The sequence below is a fragment of the Tupaia chinensis genome, unplaced genomic scaffold (genome assembly GCF_000334495.1).
Source record: "Tupaia chinensis unplaced genomic scaffold, TupChi_1.0 Scaffold000088_1, whole genome shotgun sequence".
Taxonomy (NCBI): Eukaryota; Metazoa; Chordata; class Mammalia; order Scandentia; family Tupaiidae; genus Tupaia; species Tupaia belangeri.
In genome coordinates this window covers 3,287,658-3,305,370 of record NW_006159550.1, presented here as the reverse complement: position 1 = coordinate 3,305,370, position 17,713 = coordinate 3,287,658, and the positions used below count along the sequence as shown (strand labels likewise).

Here is a 17,713-nt window from a genome sequence, read left to right as displayed (position 1 = left end):
CTATAGAGCGCATGTGCTCGCCAGACAGAGAGAGAGAGAGAGAGAGACTGAAAGCAAAAAATCAACCCCCCCCCCCTCCCGGGAGGATGGCCACGCCACAATCCCTTCTCCTCCATTCTCCTTTTGGGATCTTGGGCACGCGCGCACATGTGCCTGGCGTGAGTTTTAAGCCACCGGGTCCGGGATGCGAACCACAATCGACTACATGGGAGTCCAGCAACAGCCATTATGCTAACTGCTGGTCCCAGTGCATGCCCAAAATCTTGAGAAGGGTATAGAGGAGAAGGAAAACCTTAAAAAAACAAACAAACAAACAAAAAAAGCTGTTATGCATAGTATTCTTTGATTTGCTTTTTTTTGTTTAATGCACTGGAGACCTTTCCATGTTGATATAGGTAGTCCCAATATTCCTATCTATTGGAATGGATGCATTATGCTTTCTGCTGTTGATGCTTTGAGTTATCAGTTTGTAATTATATTCTATGTATATATGAAAATTTTATGTAATACAGTTTTTGTAGGATAGTTGTGTGTCAAAAGTATGTACATTTAAAAGTTTGATAGTAATTGCCAAATTGCATCTCAGTAAGGCTGTATGACAATTTATATACTCAGATGTATGAAATTACTTTTACAGTATTAGCTATTGACAACTTTAAATTTTTGACAATCTTGAAATAATTGTTCAACTTTGCATTCTTATTATTGAGGTATAGTGTCTTTCTGAACATCATTTATTGGTTATTTTTTCCAATGAATTGCTTGTTTATAACCTATACTGACTTTTCCTTAAGTTTCTCTTATTTAATTTAATTTTTTTTTTTTTTAGAGAGAGATTTTTGCTATAGGGTGCATGTACTTGCCAGAGAGAAAGAGATGGAGAGAGAGAAGGCGAGAGATCACACTGCAGGGGAGATGACCACATCACAATTCCTTTTCCATTCTTCTCGTGGGATTTTGGGCATACATGCACATGTGCCCAGTGGGAGTTTCAATCCGTCAGGTCTGGGATTCGAACTGTGGTAGGCCATGTGGGAGTCCAATGTTGTAACCATTATGCTATCTGCCAGTCCCAGGTTTTTCTTTTTAAATTAATTTTTAGGTCTTATGTTGGAATTTTGACCTTTACCTTTTGGAATCTGTTGTTTTTCTTTGGTATTTCTGGTTATATGCATATTTTCTTTCTTAATTTGCTATAGTGTGTGTGTTCTCCCTGGAGAGACACGGGGAGAGAGAGAAAAGAGCAGGAAAATAAGAAATCACCTCCCAGGGGAAAAGGATATGCCACATTTCTTTCTCCTCTACTCTTCTCTGGGGATTTTGGGCATGCATGTATATATATCTGATGTGTTTTTCAAGTTTCAAGGTCCAGGACTTGAACTCTGCAGTTGGCCATGTGGGATCCATCCACCTTAATCACCACATCACCTGCTAGTCCTATTTTTCTATATAGTCAAGTCTGTTGTGTTTTGTTTTGCCTGTAAAAATTCTAGGTTTATACAGTTTTAAAAGGTTGACTCTGAATATTTTTTTCATAGAAATTACTTTTGGTTGTATGAAGTAGGGAGTGGTTCGAATCCCTATTCCTTACCCCTTTGCCTGAGTTATTAGTAATACCTATTTAATAATTTGTTTCACTAATTTGAAGTGATGCTATTTATAAAAATTCTTAGATATCTGTATGTCTCTGTATCTGCTTTTCTTCTGACATGTTTTACTTTGGAAGTACCTTACTATTTTAATGTCTTTCAGATCCATGGCATATTGGCTTTCAAGTCCAAATTTCTGTTGCCGGGAGTGTAGTAAATTAATAACTAGTGAACAGTCCTGCCATGGAGCTCCAGCTTCAGTGTTGCTTTACATGAATTCAGGCCCAATGTTTTTTTTTTTTTTTTCCTTCAAATTGTCAGATGGTATGTGTTCTTGCCAGAGAGAGAAAAAGAAAGCACCCTCTGATGGGGAGTGGTCATATCATAATCCTTTCTCCTTGCCATGATAGTTAAGGTGACTGGCTCCCACATAGCCGACTGTGCAATTTTAGTCTCAGACCTGGTGGTTTGAGAAACACATTGGGCACATTTGCATGTGTGCCCGAAATCCTGAAAGGAAGGAGGAATGGAGAAGAGATTGTGGTGTAAGCATCTTCATGCTGGGGTGCTTTTTTCACTGTTAAAAGAAAAGCCAAACCAATTTAATAGAGAACTTTTAGAGTTCTAATTGTGCAAATCTCAACAGAATTTAAATCGAGCAGTTATCCCCGCAGTTATCCCCGTACTTCCAGACAACTCTGACCAGCCTCGTGGTCAACTTGGTATTTAAGTTCTGGAAAAGGAAAGTGATATGTACTGAACGGGAACATGACTTCCCAGACAAAAACGAAAGTGAAGGAATGAGGTAGGGAAACAATTGGGGTGGTTTATCTGCGAACACAGTTTAAAAGGCAGGATACCTGTGATTGACTGAAGCCTACCTGCCGTGATTGACTGAAGCCTACCTGCCGTGATTGGCGGTAACCTAGCAACCAGCTCAGAAAATCAGCCTATCAAGGTACAGTTTCGGCTTATCCATAGGAATCCAAGTGTGGGAGTACAGTGGCCATTTTAGGCCAGGATAGTTAAATTTAACATTACTTTCTCTCACCTCTGTGTCTCTCTAGTGAACACATGTGTCCTCTAGCAAATTAAGAAAAAAAAAAAAAAGGAGCCAGCAGGTGGTATATCGCTTAAGGTGTTGGACTCCCATATGGTTGACCACTGAGTCCCAGGCTTGGAGGCTAGAAAAAATCATGCTGGGCATGTGTACATGCCTGCCAAAATTCCCAAGAGGAAAATGGAGAAGGAATTGCATCATGGCCATCCTCCTTAAGGGGTGATTTCTCACTTTCCCTCTCTTGATCGCGCTCTCATTCCCTGTTTGAGTGCATGTGCTCTATGACAAAAATCTTAAAAAAGAAAAAAACGAGAAACTGAAACAAAAACAGACTTCCACTGACAATATCTTTAGTAATTTCACATCACAACAATGTGGTTTCACTAAGTTTCTTATTATCAGACTCATAACTGCTATGAAAATACATGAAGTCCTGGGACTGGCAGGTAGTGTGGTGGTTAAGGGTGCTGGACTCCCACCTGGCCGACTGCAGTTTGAGTCCCATACTTGGCGACTTGCTTTCTCATTTTCGCTCTTTTCTTTTTATGTCCCTCTCTGATTAAAATTAAAATAAATAAGTAAATAAATACAAGTTAAATAATTCTTTAAAAAATATATTTAGTCCAAATTTTATTACCTTAAGATTCTCTTTCAAGGGCCAACTTTACTGCACAGCAACAACATGCTGCACAAGAGAAACCAGATTCCACATGGTGACTGTGGTTAAACTTCCCAGCTTTGTCAGCCTGAAACATTTTAGGCAGGTGTGTGAGTACCCACAATCCAGTGGGCTGGAAGACTGGAGGAAGGGGAACATCGTGTAACTAGACCCTGTAGAGGGTGCTCATATTTCTCTCTGTATGTCACATGTTTATGCGTACATGCCCTATCATGAGTAAAGGAAAAAAATTCTCTTTGAGCATGTCATCTTATTAGATACGAGATTTTGTAGTACCCAAGACATTTAAAACAGTTACCATGTTAAGATATATATAGAATTAAGAACTTTCCATGCATTTACAAAATTAACTGAGCTTAAATTTCACCCTTAATTTTAATAAGTGAAGTCTTAAAAGATAGAAAAGAGGGGCCGGCCGGTGGTGTGATGGTTAAAGGTGCTGGACTCCTACATGGCTGACCATGGTTTGAGTCCCAGACTGGGCAGCTTGTTTTCTCACTCTCTCTCTGTCTCTGGTCAAATAAAATAATGATAATAAAGAAATAAGTTAAATAATTCTTTAAGAAGAATTGGAGGACCAGCAGATGGTGTGTTAGTTACGTCGCTGGACTCCTACGTAGTCAACAGTGGTTTGAGTCTCAGACCTGGTGGCTTAAAATTCAACGCTGGGTGTGTGTGCATGTGTGCCCAAGATCCAGAGAGGAGAATGGATTAAAAGCATACATACCAGAGAGGGACAGAGAGAGAGAGAGAGAAAGTGAGAGAGTGAGAAAGTGAGAAAGCAAGCTGCCAGGTCTGGGACTTGAACCGCGGTTGCCCATTTGGGAGTCCAGTGCCCTTAACCGTCATGCCACGTGCCTGCCCCAGTAAAACATTTTTTGGTCTCTCTATCAGAATCAAAACAAATGCTGTTACAAAACTAATGAATTTTCCTACAAAGCATGAGTAGTTGACTTTTTAATTTTAATTTGTAGTTTTATAGTTAATAATATATCAGTGTTTGAAATACAGTTTATATTTAAAAATTGTTTCAGATTTACAGAAAGATGACAAACATAATAGAGTCATGTGTCCTGTACCCAGTTTCCACATGATTATATTAATATGGAACATTTGTTACAGTTAATGAACTAATATTGATACAATTTTTTTTTTTAAAAGATTTTTGCTATAGGGTGCATGTGCTCGCCAGCCAGACAGAGGCAGACAGAGAGATAGAAAGACAGAAAGCAAGAAATCATCCCCCAGGGAGGATGGCCACGCTGCAATCCCTTCTCCTCCATTCTCCTCTCGGGATCTTGGGCACACACGCACACGCGGCCAGCGTGAGTTTTAAGCCACCGGGTCCGGGACACGAACCGTAGTCGACTATGTGGGAGTCCAGCGACATAGCCATTATGCTAACTGCTGGTACCGATATTGGTAAATTATTATCTAATGTTCCTACGCTACACAGTTTTCTGTAGTTTTTACTTAATTCTGTTTTATTTTTATTGCCCAGTTTTATATATAAATATAAAATATAGTGCATTTTAGCTAAAAAATACAGAAACTTAGATTTGTGTCCTGAAATACTGTGAAATATTGGGTTGTCAGAAAAGTCATGATACATTTTTGAAAAGAAAAACAGAAAAATATGTCATGACTTCCCAACAACCTAGTAGTATAAAATGGTGATGGCCATTGAATTCTAGTTAAATGAGAGACATGTCCACATTTTTATTGCTCATCCAAATTTTGTGTTTTGTTTATTTTTGTGACTACTTTCTTTTTTAGCTTACGAGGAAATATTTCAGTAAAAGCAGTTAAAAAAGAAGTAGAAAAGAAACTTCGATGTCTACTTGCCGATTTACCATTGCCCCCTGAACTGCCAGGAGGAGATGATCTCTCAAAGAGTCCAGAGGAAAAGAAAATCGCCACACAGTTACATAGTAAAAGGAGGCCCAAGTATGTGCTTGCTTTTCACCTGTGTTTACATTAACCAGAAATTATTCTGAATCATCTTAAATTATAAAATACAAACTTTAAATTTAAATAAAAAGTATACTCTTTCAGTTAAATATAGGAATATGTTCACTTAGAGTTAAAATTCTTTTTTGTATTTTCTTGCATAAAAAAATTCATGATGATTAATAAAACCAAATTTAATTTTCTCTCAGTTTGTATTGTATACATTTTGTGGGGCATTATGTGTATAAGCATAATTTCTATGATAAAGATATCCAAACAACACAGCAACATTGAGGTTGGACAAGGTGGAAATCAGCATTTTGTGAACCCAGAGAAGATTAGTAATGGACAAGCTACTGTGTTTTCCTTTGCTTTTAGCTCAATTTTCTTCCTTAACTAAATGCATTTCTAATTTGGCAAGAGATGAAGTAGAAGAAGGTTTGAAATCTTTATCATAAGTTAGCTTCAAGTAAATGCCTCAGAAGAACTTTGTCTCTTGAAATCTACTCATCAGTTAAAGGGGAAAACATTAGTGCATTTTTAAACTTTTGCTTAACCTAGGGAACATGTAAGTAAAACTTTGGTGAGATCTGATTTTAAAATTGGTGTTCAGATAGAGCCTAGTTTTAGGTAATTTTTAGTATGGAGTAGATAACTAGAAAACTTAAAATAGTCTTCCCTTCAGTACTGTAGTTTTTATTTTATTGAAGTTTTGTAATTGAGGATATTAAAAAAAAACACAAATTTACATTTTTGAAAAATGAAATTTTTGTCATCTATTTTAATTTATATTTAATCATTATACAGTTATACAATATACAGTTTATTTTTTGTCTGCTTAAATGTGCATTTCCGAGAGTTAATTATTTTAATACTTTTGATACTCTCTTAGATGGAAAAGTATTTCTGGAGTTTTCATTTTTAAGATTTTATCCAGCTTTAAGTCAAAATTTGTCAGTAAATTTGTTAGTTAGATTTTTGTTAATGCTGATGATCAACTTTGTTTTTTTAAAAAAGGTGTGTGTATATATGTATACATATATATGTATACATGGATGTGTGTTTGTATGTATATGTATGTATATGCATACACAAACACATATATAGTTAGTGAATGAATAATGAAGCTGGAGATTGGTTGAGAAACTGACTCTCCTAGTGTTGGTTTCATCTAGTTGAAAAATTTCATTTTACTTCTGAAAGCCTTTCTTACAAGCTCTGCTATTTTTTTAAATTGAAGTACTAATCTGCAGAAATAGAGTCAGTATGTGGAAATGATAACCTTGACGTTTTTAATAACTCACTATGAAATTGCAGTGTTACTTGTCTTGGATAATCACAAATATTCAAGGGCAGGAGAAAATAAAGGCTATAACTTTGGGTAGAAGGTTGATACTAAGTTATTTAAACAGTTTATTCAATTTGCTCGATTGTATGTAACATCTTAAGAACTATATTTGGTAGAATATGTGGGCCTCGCTACGGTGAAATCAAAGAAAAAGATATTGACTGGGGAAAACGCTGCGTGGATAAATTTGATATCATCGGAATTATTGGCGAAGGTACTTATGGACAAGTTTACAAGGCCAGGGATAAAGACACTGGTAAGAATGCCAAGTTTGTGAGATCTTTGGGTCTGTGGAATGTATTTAATTTGTGTTTCTGCCCTAATATATAGTTTAGGGTTTTCCAAAAACATTAAAATTTATTATACTTTTGTTTCATGTTTTCAATGTTATTTTATATATGTAGTTATATAAGATAGGCATACATGTAATTAAATACATACACCCATGTTGTTGTTTTTTTAAGTTTTGCTATAGGGCATGTATGCTTGCCTGAAAGAGAAAGGGAGAGAGAGAAGGGAAAGTGAGAAGTTATCTCCCAGGAGAGATGGCCATGTCATAATTCCTTCTCCTCTGTTCTTTTGGAATTTTCGATGTACATACACCAAGCTTTTTTTTTTTTCCCCAAGCCCCTGGGTCCAGGACTTGATCTACAAAGTTAGCCATATGGGTCCTAGCTGCTTTAACCACCACACCACCAATTGACCCTTCATGAATTTTTTTTTTTAAGTATTCTTTTTTTTTGGGGGGGAAGGGAACCAGCAGTTAGTGTAATGGCTATGTCGCTGGATTCCCACGTAGTTGACCGCGATTCGTGTCCCGGACCCGGTGGCTTAAAACTCACGCCAGGCACGTGTGCGTGTGTGCCCAAGATCCCAAGAGGAGAATGAAGGAGAAGGGATTGCGGCGTGACCATCCCCCCTGGGGGGGTGATTTCTCACTTTCTGTCTCTCTGTCTGCCTCTGTCTGGCGAGCGCACGCGCCCTATAGCGAAAATCTCCCCCCCCCAACAAAAAAAAAGTATTCTTTTGGTCTTTATTATGTGCTGTCTGGTGAGATTTAGGTTTAATTTTCTTCTATGATGCATAATTCTTCTTCTATTAGTAATCTAGGATAAAAGTATCTTGACCTGAATTAGTCATTGTAGTAAATTTTTTTGAATTTAGCCATATACAATGTCTTTGTTTTGTTTTGTCCAAAATTATTACTTTTTTTCCCTATAGAAATTATTCTTAGAGGCCAGATTTAGCAGCTTAGTCTTTGGGAACAAACTGGTTGAAAGTTTTTAAAGACCTTATAGAACAGGAAAAAAGCTGTGTCAGAGGCTATGTATGTGTTTTACAAAATGATGCTTAGAGCTAGTATTAAATTTTTATTTGTTAATATCTTGTTGATATAAACAAAACAATAGATGAGTATAGTGATCTGAGGCCATGTATCGTATAGGAGAGACTACTTGTGCTTAGAAATTAAAGGCAAATTACAGCATAGAGTAATGGTGTGTATAATGCTCTATTGCCAAAAAAAAAAAATTATCTTTTAATTAAAAAAAAAACTAATAAAAGAAAGAATTAGGGCCCAGCAGGTGGTGTGGTGGTTAGGAGCGCTGGACTCCCACATAGCTGACCACGAGTCCTGGACCTGGTGGCTTGCTTTCTTGCTTTCTCTCTCTGATCAAACTGAAAATAATAGTAATTAATAAAGCTAAAAAAATCATTTTTTTTAATAAAAAAGAATCATACCTTAAGATTGCCATAAAGATAAGTTTTAATGATTAGGCTAAGCGTTCATCTTTTAGAAAATTTCTAAGATCTGAATGATTTCTTTTCTCCAAAAAAGTTGAATGAACAAAACTTTATGGTTTTTTTTTGGGAGAGTTTTGCTGTAGGGCATGTACGCTCCTGGAGAGACAGAGACAGAAAGCAAGGAATCACCCCCCCAGGGGAATGGCCACACTACAGTCTCTTCTCCTTCATTCTCCTCTCGGGATTTTGGTCATATACACACACGCACTCACACACATACACACGTGCCCAGCGTGAATTTGAAGCCACCACCTCTGGGACTTGAATCATGGTTGGCCATGTGGGAGTCCCGTGCCTTAACCATATGCCACCTTCTGGCTCCATATGTATATGTGTGTGTGTGTGTGTGTGTGTGTGTGTGTGTGTGTATTTTGTTTACTATTTAGATCTTCATCTAATACTAAACTGACTCATTTGTAAATTATTTGACAGTTTAGTGGGGAAGAACACAAACTTTTGAGACTGCAAATCATATTTTGAATCCCAGTTACTTCCGAGGTAGCTGGGGAGCTTTGGACAAATAATATATCTGAATATATTTTCTCACGTGTTTAGAGGTTTTATGTGCATATGTGCACATCGTGTATAGTTACTCTTCTCTACAAAAATGCCGACAGTACTGTGGTGTACCCATTCTTTAGCATCTTGCTTTTTTCTTTACTATAGTTATCAATGGAGAGAAACCACACATAAAGACCTATTTCATCGCCTTTTTTTTAAAGAGATTTTTGCTATAGGGCATGCTCGTGTGCTCTCTAGAGCCACAGAGAGACAGAAAGTGAGAAATCACCCCCCAGGGAGGATGGCCATGTTGCAGTCCCTTCTCATCTCCTCTAGAGGTTTTGAGCACACATGCACTTGTGTCCAGCTTGAGTTTCAAGCCGCCAGGTCCAGGACTTGAACCACAGTCGACTACATATGGGAGTCCAGTGACATAACCATTATGCCATCTGCTGGTCCCACTTCATCCTTTTTAATTGTTTTGTAGTATTTCATAATTTGTGTAAGTATTCCATAATTTAGCACCTGCAAATATCATCATTTTGTGTGTTGAAAACTAAACCGTTTTGTGGCTTGTAATTGCAAGGAGGAGGAGCAGAAATGATGAATTAAAATAAATCTGAAGTTAACAAAAATATCTGCTTTTGGGGCCAGCAGTTGACATAATGGGTATGTTGCTAGACTCCATTGTAGTCAGCCATGGTTCGAGTCCTGGACCCGGTGGCTTAAACTCATGCTGGGTGCATGTGCGTGCATGCCCAAGATACTGAAAGGAGAATGAAGGAGAAGGGTTTGTGGGGTGGCCATCCCCCCCAGGGGGGGGGTGATTTCTCGCTTTCCGTCTCTGTCTCTCTTTCTGGTGAGCACATGTGCCCTATAACAAAAACCTCTCCAGAAAAAAAAAATACCTGCTTTGTCAGGAGATAACCTGATTCTATTTACTTTTTTAATAGGAGAAATGGTAGCCTTAAAAAAAGTACGTCTGGATAATGAAAAGGAAGGCTTTCCAATTACAGCAATTCGAGAAATTAAAATTCTTCGGCAGCTTACCCACCAGAGTATTATCAATATGAAGGAAATAGTGACTGATAAAGAAGATGCCCTGGATTTTAAGAAGGATAAAGGTATGCATGCATATTTAAATAATCAGTTCATTGCATTCATGGTGTTTTTAACTTGTAGATTTAATTATAGATATTGACCATTTGAGTAATTATTAGAGACATAAAACCGTTGTCCTAATGTTAAACTCCCTAGTTTTAGATTTAATGCACTTGGAGAATTATTTTATTTACTTTAGTGGTTTTTGAGCCAGCTAAGCATACTTACTAGTGTTAAACATAAAATATTCACTAGTAATATTTTCTCTTTTGAACATCAATATATGTTTTAGTTTTCATTTGTTAGTGATTAAATAAAGAATTTATAGTAGTATTAGAGGACATAAGCCCTACATTTTATTATTATACATGCCTTAACACACAAGGAAACTTCATGGAGATACAGATTATTTCTATAAGTGTGGAGGCAAAACTCCTACTTGAAATTGCCTTTGATAAATTATTGTGGTTGTTTTTTTTTTTTTTTTTTTAGCAGAAAAACTGACAAGAAATTAACCTGTTCATTAGTTATCATAGAGCAAATGATGGGTGAAAGCAGAGCTTTATAGCTACATGTTTTAAGACTTTTTAGAGTAAGATTTTATAACTGAAGTTGACTTACTTTATCATCAGTGCTTTTCAAACAGTTAAATTCTTTTTCAAAATACATGAAATATAACACCAATTAAAGTAGGTATGATCTGACTGAATATGGTACTTAGCTTCCCCTCCTCACCAACCCCACACATACACACACACACAGTCTTATTCTCTAGGAAACACAATTTAAAAATTATTAATATAATATATGGTAATTATTTTACACATAGGGTCTTGTTTTGTAAGTATTCTGTGTGCAGTATGGTAATCAGAATCATGTTTAAAATTGCCACCTCTGTTATATTTAATCCATAATAAGGCTTGCACTTTCTAGCCTGATACTTAATTTGGTTTGTCTTACTGGTTTGATTTGAAGTAGAACATTGATTTGAGACTTAGTTTATAATAGTACGACCTTTAGAGCAAGGCTTTTAGCTTCTCTTAGCCTATAACCCCTTCATCTTTAAAGGAAAACTTGGTCAGCAGATTGGATCCCACATGGCTGACCATGGTTTGAGTCCTGGACCCACTGGGTGTGCGTGTGTGCGCATGTGTGTGCCCAAGATCCTGGGAGGAGAATGAAGGAGATGGGATGTGGCGTACCATCCTCCAGGGGGTGATCTCTCACTTTCCCTTTCACCGTCTTTGTCTCTCTCTCTGGTAAACACACGCCCTGAGGCAAAAACCTATTTAAAAAAAAAAAAAAAAAGAAGAAGGAAAACTTTCTCTCTCGTACTATATAGTAAGAATTAAATGAAGACCTTAAACATGAAGGTAGCATGTGTTTTACCTTAACCTGGTGGTCTGTCAAATTTAGTATATTTGCTTTTCCTCCAACATGTGTGAGTTCTTCTGCTTCTTTGAGGTGTGAGATCAGATCCCTACATATTTGTGCCATTTTGGGTTGCTCACTAAGCTTTAGTCTTGGTCTTGGGGTCCTCAGATATTTCTATCATGAAGTTGTTATATGTGCTACTGTCCTGGATTTAAACCTCTCTACCTCTAAAACAACACAGCACAACACAGCATAGCACACGCAAGCACGCATGCGTACACACACACACACACACACACACACACGCACTTTGAAAGGTTGACTTTTCTCTCCCAAAGTCTTAATCTAAATGTTGCTTTATTCTTTAGAGGGTTCTTAACTGACCAATCTTATTTCTTCTCACTGCATGTAGGCACACAATTTGGGATAACTTTTTCCAGTAAGTGAGAATAATTACATTTGTTAAGTTATTTGTTTCTTTACAAAAAGATGTGAACCATACCTGCTCTATTAATATATTTTCTCTTTTTAAAATTTTTAAAATTCATTTTCTTTACCAGATTATAAATTCCCAGAAGACTTTGTTTATTTGTTCTGATTTTGTTTTGTTTTGATTCTTCCATAGTACCTATCACTGTATTTTACAAATCATAGGTTTTCATGAATTTGTACCTTTCATCTTTTCCCCCACCATAATACTGTTCATAATTATATAAGTCATGATAAATGAAAATGTGCTTTACTATGTGAGAACGTATATTTAGGTACTGGATAATAATGAAATGTGTTAAAGTATATGAGAGGGTATAACATTTAAAACAAATCCTTTTTAAAATGAGTTTAATAAATTTGGTAGAAATGATGAGGTAGCATCATTTAATGAAAAAGGAACTAGATTTGGAGGCTTTGGATTCTAACCCTGACCATGGTAACTATGTGACGTTATACTAATTGTGATTGCCATGTTATGTTTTGATTGTCTTACTGGAACAGAAAGACAGTTTAGAAATAATGGCTTTATGTTGTGGACTAGTCTAGTATGAATATATTAGAATTTATAAAATGGAAGAAAGTGAAACTACATACGTAACACAAATACGAACATTTTAAATACAGACCCAAAAATATTAGCTTATAAAAATATAAAGCCTTGTATTACTATAACACAAGTCATTGACTGTATAAGGTGACACCATAGAAGTATTTAAAAAAATTTTTGGCTTCATTTGAAGAGAAATTAATCATGGGAACTTGAAATATTATTTAGTCTTACAAATCTTTTTTAGACAAATAAAGCATTAAGTGATACCACCAACTCATGGTATAAATTTTTGTGCAAAAATTTACATACTGAAGAAACCTTTTCTGAACTAAATGGAATGGATAGGGATAAACATTCCACTTTTTCTCTTGGCTCTTTTGGCAGTTTCATCTCTTTTTAATAACTTTGAAGGGATCTTTGAACCTTTTTTTATTATTATTTTTTAATTAATTTTGTAATTATTTTTTAGAGTTTTTTTTTTTTTTTGGAGAGGTTTTCGCTATAGGGCAGGTGCACTTGCCAGACAGAGAGAGACAGAGAGACAGAAAGCGAGAAATCACCCCCCAGGGGGTGTGGCCACACTGCAATCCCTTCTCCTCCATTCTCCTCCTGGGATCTCGGGCACACACGCACATGCGCCCGGCGTGAGTTTTAAACCACCAGGCCTGGGACACGAACCGTGGTCGACTACATGGGAGTCCAGCGACATAGCCATTACTCTAACTGCTGGTCCCCAGTGTTCATGTTTATATATTTCACTGTTCAAAGTGTCTTTAAACTAGAGTATGAATTATTTTATAAAAGCAGCTTTTACTTGTTATTTTCTTCCTACCACTGAGGATTATAAACTTAGGGAAAAATACTTTCTGAATGAGGATGATAATATTCGATTAATACAGTTTATAATTCTGTGATTAGGGAAGACTATTTTAGTTTTGGAGTTTTGTGCACTCTGAGATAAAAACTTGAGTCTGGCCAGCAAGTGGTGTGGTGATTAAGGCACTGGACCCCCACATGACCTATTGCAGTTCAAGTCTCTGGCAGCTTTCTCTCTTTCTCTCCACCCACCCTCCCTCGTGAGCATACATGCCCTATTGCAAATTTAAACATAATAATAAAATTAAACAATTCTTTTTTAAAAAAAACCCTTGAGTTATTGATCTCTATCTTAGGATATAACTATTTTAGTATTCTCACTAAAACCAAATACTGAAATAATGATCTCACACCAATCAAGTATTGTTTTGGTATTTAAAATTAACATTGTTGTTTGGACAGCCGAAAACCAGTATTACATTTACCGTGCATAAATTTATTTATAGTTTTTGATGTAAATACTTGTATAATTTGGGAATTTGAGCACTCTTTAGTTATTGCTGTTGGGTGTGTGTTTGCCAGATTGACAGAGAACGAAAGAAGCCAACCCCAAGGAGGCATGGCCATGCCACAATCCCTTCCCTACTCTCCTCTTAGGATTTTGGGTAGTCGTGCACATTTCAAGCTGCTAGGTTCAGGACTCGAACTGCACATTTGGTTATATGGGATCTATGCCGTCTGCTTGTCCCAAGAACATTGTTTTAATTTAGAATTTTCTTAAACCAAGAGAAGGGTATCGTGTAGTAAATACTTAACGCCAATATGTCACTGTGCATTCTGGGAAAGAAAATCCCATATGTCACTTCCTTTACAGTTTCTGATAATCATGTTGACTATTAGGTAGTTCCTTACACTTGAGTTACATACTATATATAGTTCTATAATCATATTTTCTTTTTCTAAAAATTTGCTAAAGGACACATACACTCAACAGAAACAGAGGGAGAGAGAGAAAGTGAGAAAGCAGCCCCTTTGGAGCTTGGTCATACCAGTATTCCTTCTCCTCCATCTTTCCTGCTTTTGGGGAGTTTGAGCATGCGTGCCTACTTGTTTAGCACGTTTCTCAGGCTACTGGGTCTGAGACTTGAACCCCTGGTAGGCTTTGTGGGATCCAGTCACTTTAACTACCAGGCCATAAATGGTATTTTCTATTTCAACTTGTCATGTTTTCATATTTTTATTCCTTCTCAATTTCCGAGGACAGGAACTGAATTTCATTCTATTCTGTATTATTAGTGTGTAGGATACAGTCAGTTATGATTAAATATTGAGTAAATGAATGAATGAAATGCAGAGGTGGGAAGACTTTTTGGAGTAGGTAAAATGTTAAAGGTAGATACAACTTCAGACAGAGAAGAGGGCATTCTAATAAGTAAGTGTTGTATTTTGTTTTTACGAGGCAATGAAAGATTAGCATATATCCTAAGAAATTGTTTAAAAATTACCTCTCCTATCTCATTTTCTTAAATACTTGAACTAATATTTCCTCAGTATAGAACTGCTAATGTTTCCAGAAGTTCAGAAAGTGAGCAATATTGATTGATTTGCTCATTCTTTAATTCCACAGATGTTTATTGTTCCAGTACAATAGCCACTAGCCACATACAACTATTTATGTTTAAGTTAATTGAAATTAAATAGGGGCCAGCAGATAGCATAACGATTATGTCGCTGGACTCATGTGGTCACATAACTGGCAGCAAATTAAGTCTCAGACCTGATAACTTGAAACTCAGGCCCGGAACATGTGGATGTGTGCCCAGATCCTAGGAGGAAAATGGAGGAGAAGGGATTGCGGCATGGCTATCCTCCCTGGGTGGTGATTTCTCACTTCCCTCTCACTCTCTCTCTCTTTCTGGAGAGCCCACACGCCATAAGGCAAAAACCTCTAAAATAAATAAATAGAAAGAAAACAAACATAAAAGTTCACTTCTTTAAGTGCATTAGCCACATTGCATGTGCTCTGTACCCACATGTGGCTGCTGGCTCATTTTGGATAGTTCAGCAGTTGAACAATTCCATTAACTCAGCATTGAGTAGTGCCACTGTAGATTCTAGGGATATACTACTACTACTACTTCTGGTATCTGATTCCCAATTCAGTCTCTTGTTTTGAAAACTGGGAGGACTACTGAAGCTAGATCTAAATCAGTGACAAACTTGTTTCTGTCTAGAAAGTTTTTCCTAGTTAGATAACTCAGCTAAGCTATTGAGTCAGAAAAGTCATGACGCATATCTGTGTAGAAACACAGAAAAACACATCATGACTTTTCTGACTACCGAGTATAATTGGAATTTCAGTTGTAGGTGTTGAGTTTCACAGGAGATGAAAAAAATGAAACACTATTAGCTGCAGAAGCTACCAAATAAGTGTTGGGCTGTTGGAAAAGTCATGACGTATTTTTTCTATATGCTTCTGTGTAAAATTGCATCATGACTTTTCCTACAACCCAACAGGAGAACTTTGTTCAGGAGTCTGTTCTTAGCCTCCCCCGACCCCCGAAAACAAGAAATGAACTTGCAGGTTATTTTTATTAAAAAAAAAAAGTTGATGACCACCAAGTGCTATGGTGGTTATGTTGGATCCTATATAGCTGACTGACCATTCAAGTCTCAGATCCAGTGTCTTAAAATACATGCTAGGAGGCAGGGGAGAGTAGCAGGAAGCATAGAGGTCATGTTGCTAGACTCCCATATGACTGACAACGGTTCGAATCCTGGACCGAGTGGCTTGAAACTCTGCCAGGTGCATGTGCATGTGTGCGCAAGTTCCTGGGAGGAGAGTGGAGGAGAAGAGATTGCAGTATAACTCTCCCCCTGGGGGGAGATTTCTCATTTTCCTTCTCACTATCTCTGTCTCTCCCTGGTAAATGCAAGTGCCCTAAGGCAAAAACCTTTCCCCCCAAAAAAACAAAAATAAAAAACATGCTAGCCTCATGTGTCTGTGCGCTCAAAGTCCTGAGAGAAGAATGAAGGAGAAGGAATTGTGGCGTGGCCATCCCTCCTTGAGGTGGCGGGTGAGTGGGGATGGTGCTTTCTCACTTTTCCTCTTCTGTCTCTCTCAAGTGAGCAAATGTGCCCTATGACAGAAATCTAAAGGAAGGAAGGGAAAGGGAAGGGAAGGGGGAAACAAAGAGAAGGGAAAAGGAAGGTAGAAAGGAATGGAGGTGAAAGAGAAGGGAAGGAGGAAGGAAAAATGAAAGTCAGTTAGTAGGTATAACAGTGGGGCCTTTAGCAGCATGTTAAGACAGAGCTCAAAGCCTCCCTGCCCCATTTAAAAAGTTTGCTAGAGGGCACATTTTTTTATTTTTTGCCAGAGACAGACAAAAGTGATAAAGTACCCCTTGTGTTTGCCAGAGACACACAAAGAAAAGTGATAAAGTACCCCCTATTGGGGATGGCAATTCCACAATCCCCTCTCCTCCATCTCTCCTTTCTGGATTTTGGACATGTAAGCAGAAGCACCTGGTGTGTTTTTCAAGCCACTTGGTCTGGTACTTGAACCATGCAGTTGGCCATGTGGATTCCTGCCATATCAATAACCATGCCACTGGCTGACCCTAAAAGTCATTTTTTAAAGTTTATTTATTTATTTGGTTAACACTAGGGTTGTTTTATGGTTTGAGTGCCTCCTCAGAATTCATGTATTGATGGGGACCAGCATATGGAGTGAGTAGTGGTTATGTTACTGGATTCCCACATGGTTGACCACAGTTCAAGTCTGGACCTGGTGGCTTCACACTCAAGCCACGCACATGTCCGTGTTTGCCCAAGATCTCGGGAAGAGACTGGAGGAAAAGGGATTGCGGTGTGGCCATCCTCCCTGGGGGGGGCGGGGGTGTGTGTGATTTCTTGCTTTCTGTCTGTCTGGTGAGTGCAAGTGCCCTATAGCAAAAACCTCTCTCTAAAAAAAAAAAGAAAATAATTCATGCGTTTATATGAGATTAAGAAGATGACAATTTAACTTTGTTATTGGAAGGTAGGGAGAGCATTAAGATTAAAGTCCTGAGTCTCGAGCTGTAGCTGGCTGCCATCAACATCGCTGGAGTTCCTCAAGACTCATCTGCGCCACCTGCCTGCCACACAATCTGCCATCGTAAGCCGCCATCATGGTGAAGCTCGCTAAGGCTGGTAAAAATCAAGGTGACCTCCCAAAAATGGCTCCTGAAGAAGACAGTGAAGATGAGGAAATGTCAGAAGATGAAGAAGATGATAGCAGTGGAGAAGAGGTTATCATCCCTCAGAAAAAAGGTCAGAAGGCTGCCACAACTCCAGCAAACAAGGTAGTAGTTTCTTCAACAAAAAAGGTTGCAGTTGCCACACCTGCCAAGAAAGCAGCAGTCACCCCAGGTAAAAAGGCAGCTGCCATACCATCCAAGAAGACAATTAC

General features: G+C 37.7%; 1 protein-coding gene across 1 annotated transcript in view; it reads left to right on the top strand.

Annotated features, from left to right (window-relative positions):
• CDK13 (cyclin dependent kinase 13) overlaps nucleotides 1–17,713 on the top strand; it is a gene marked incomplete at its 5' end in the record, with an annotated part of 142,766 nt that overhangs the window by 40,209 nt on the left and 84,844 nt on the right. Inside the window, 3 exon segments of the mRNA XM_006172158.3 lie at nucleotides 5,105–5,275; nucleotides 6,743–6,882; nucleotides 9,884–10,054. Of these exon segments, the coding sequence (XP_006172220.2) occupies nucleotides 5,105–5,275; nucleotides 6,743–6,882; nucleotides 9,884–10,054 (482 nt within the window).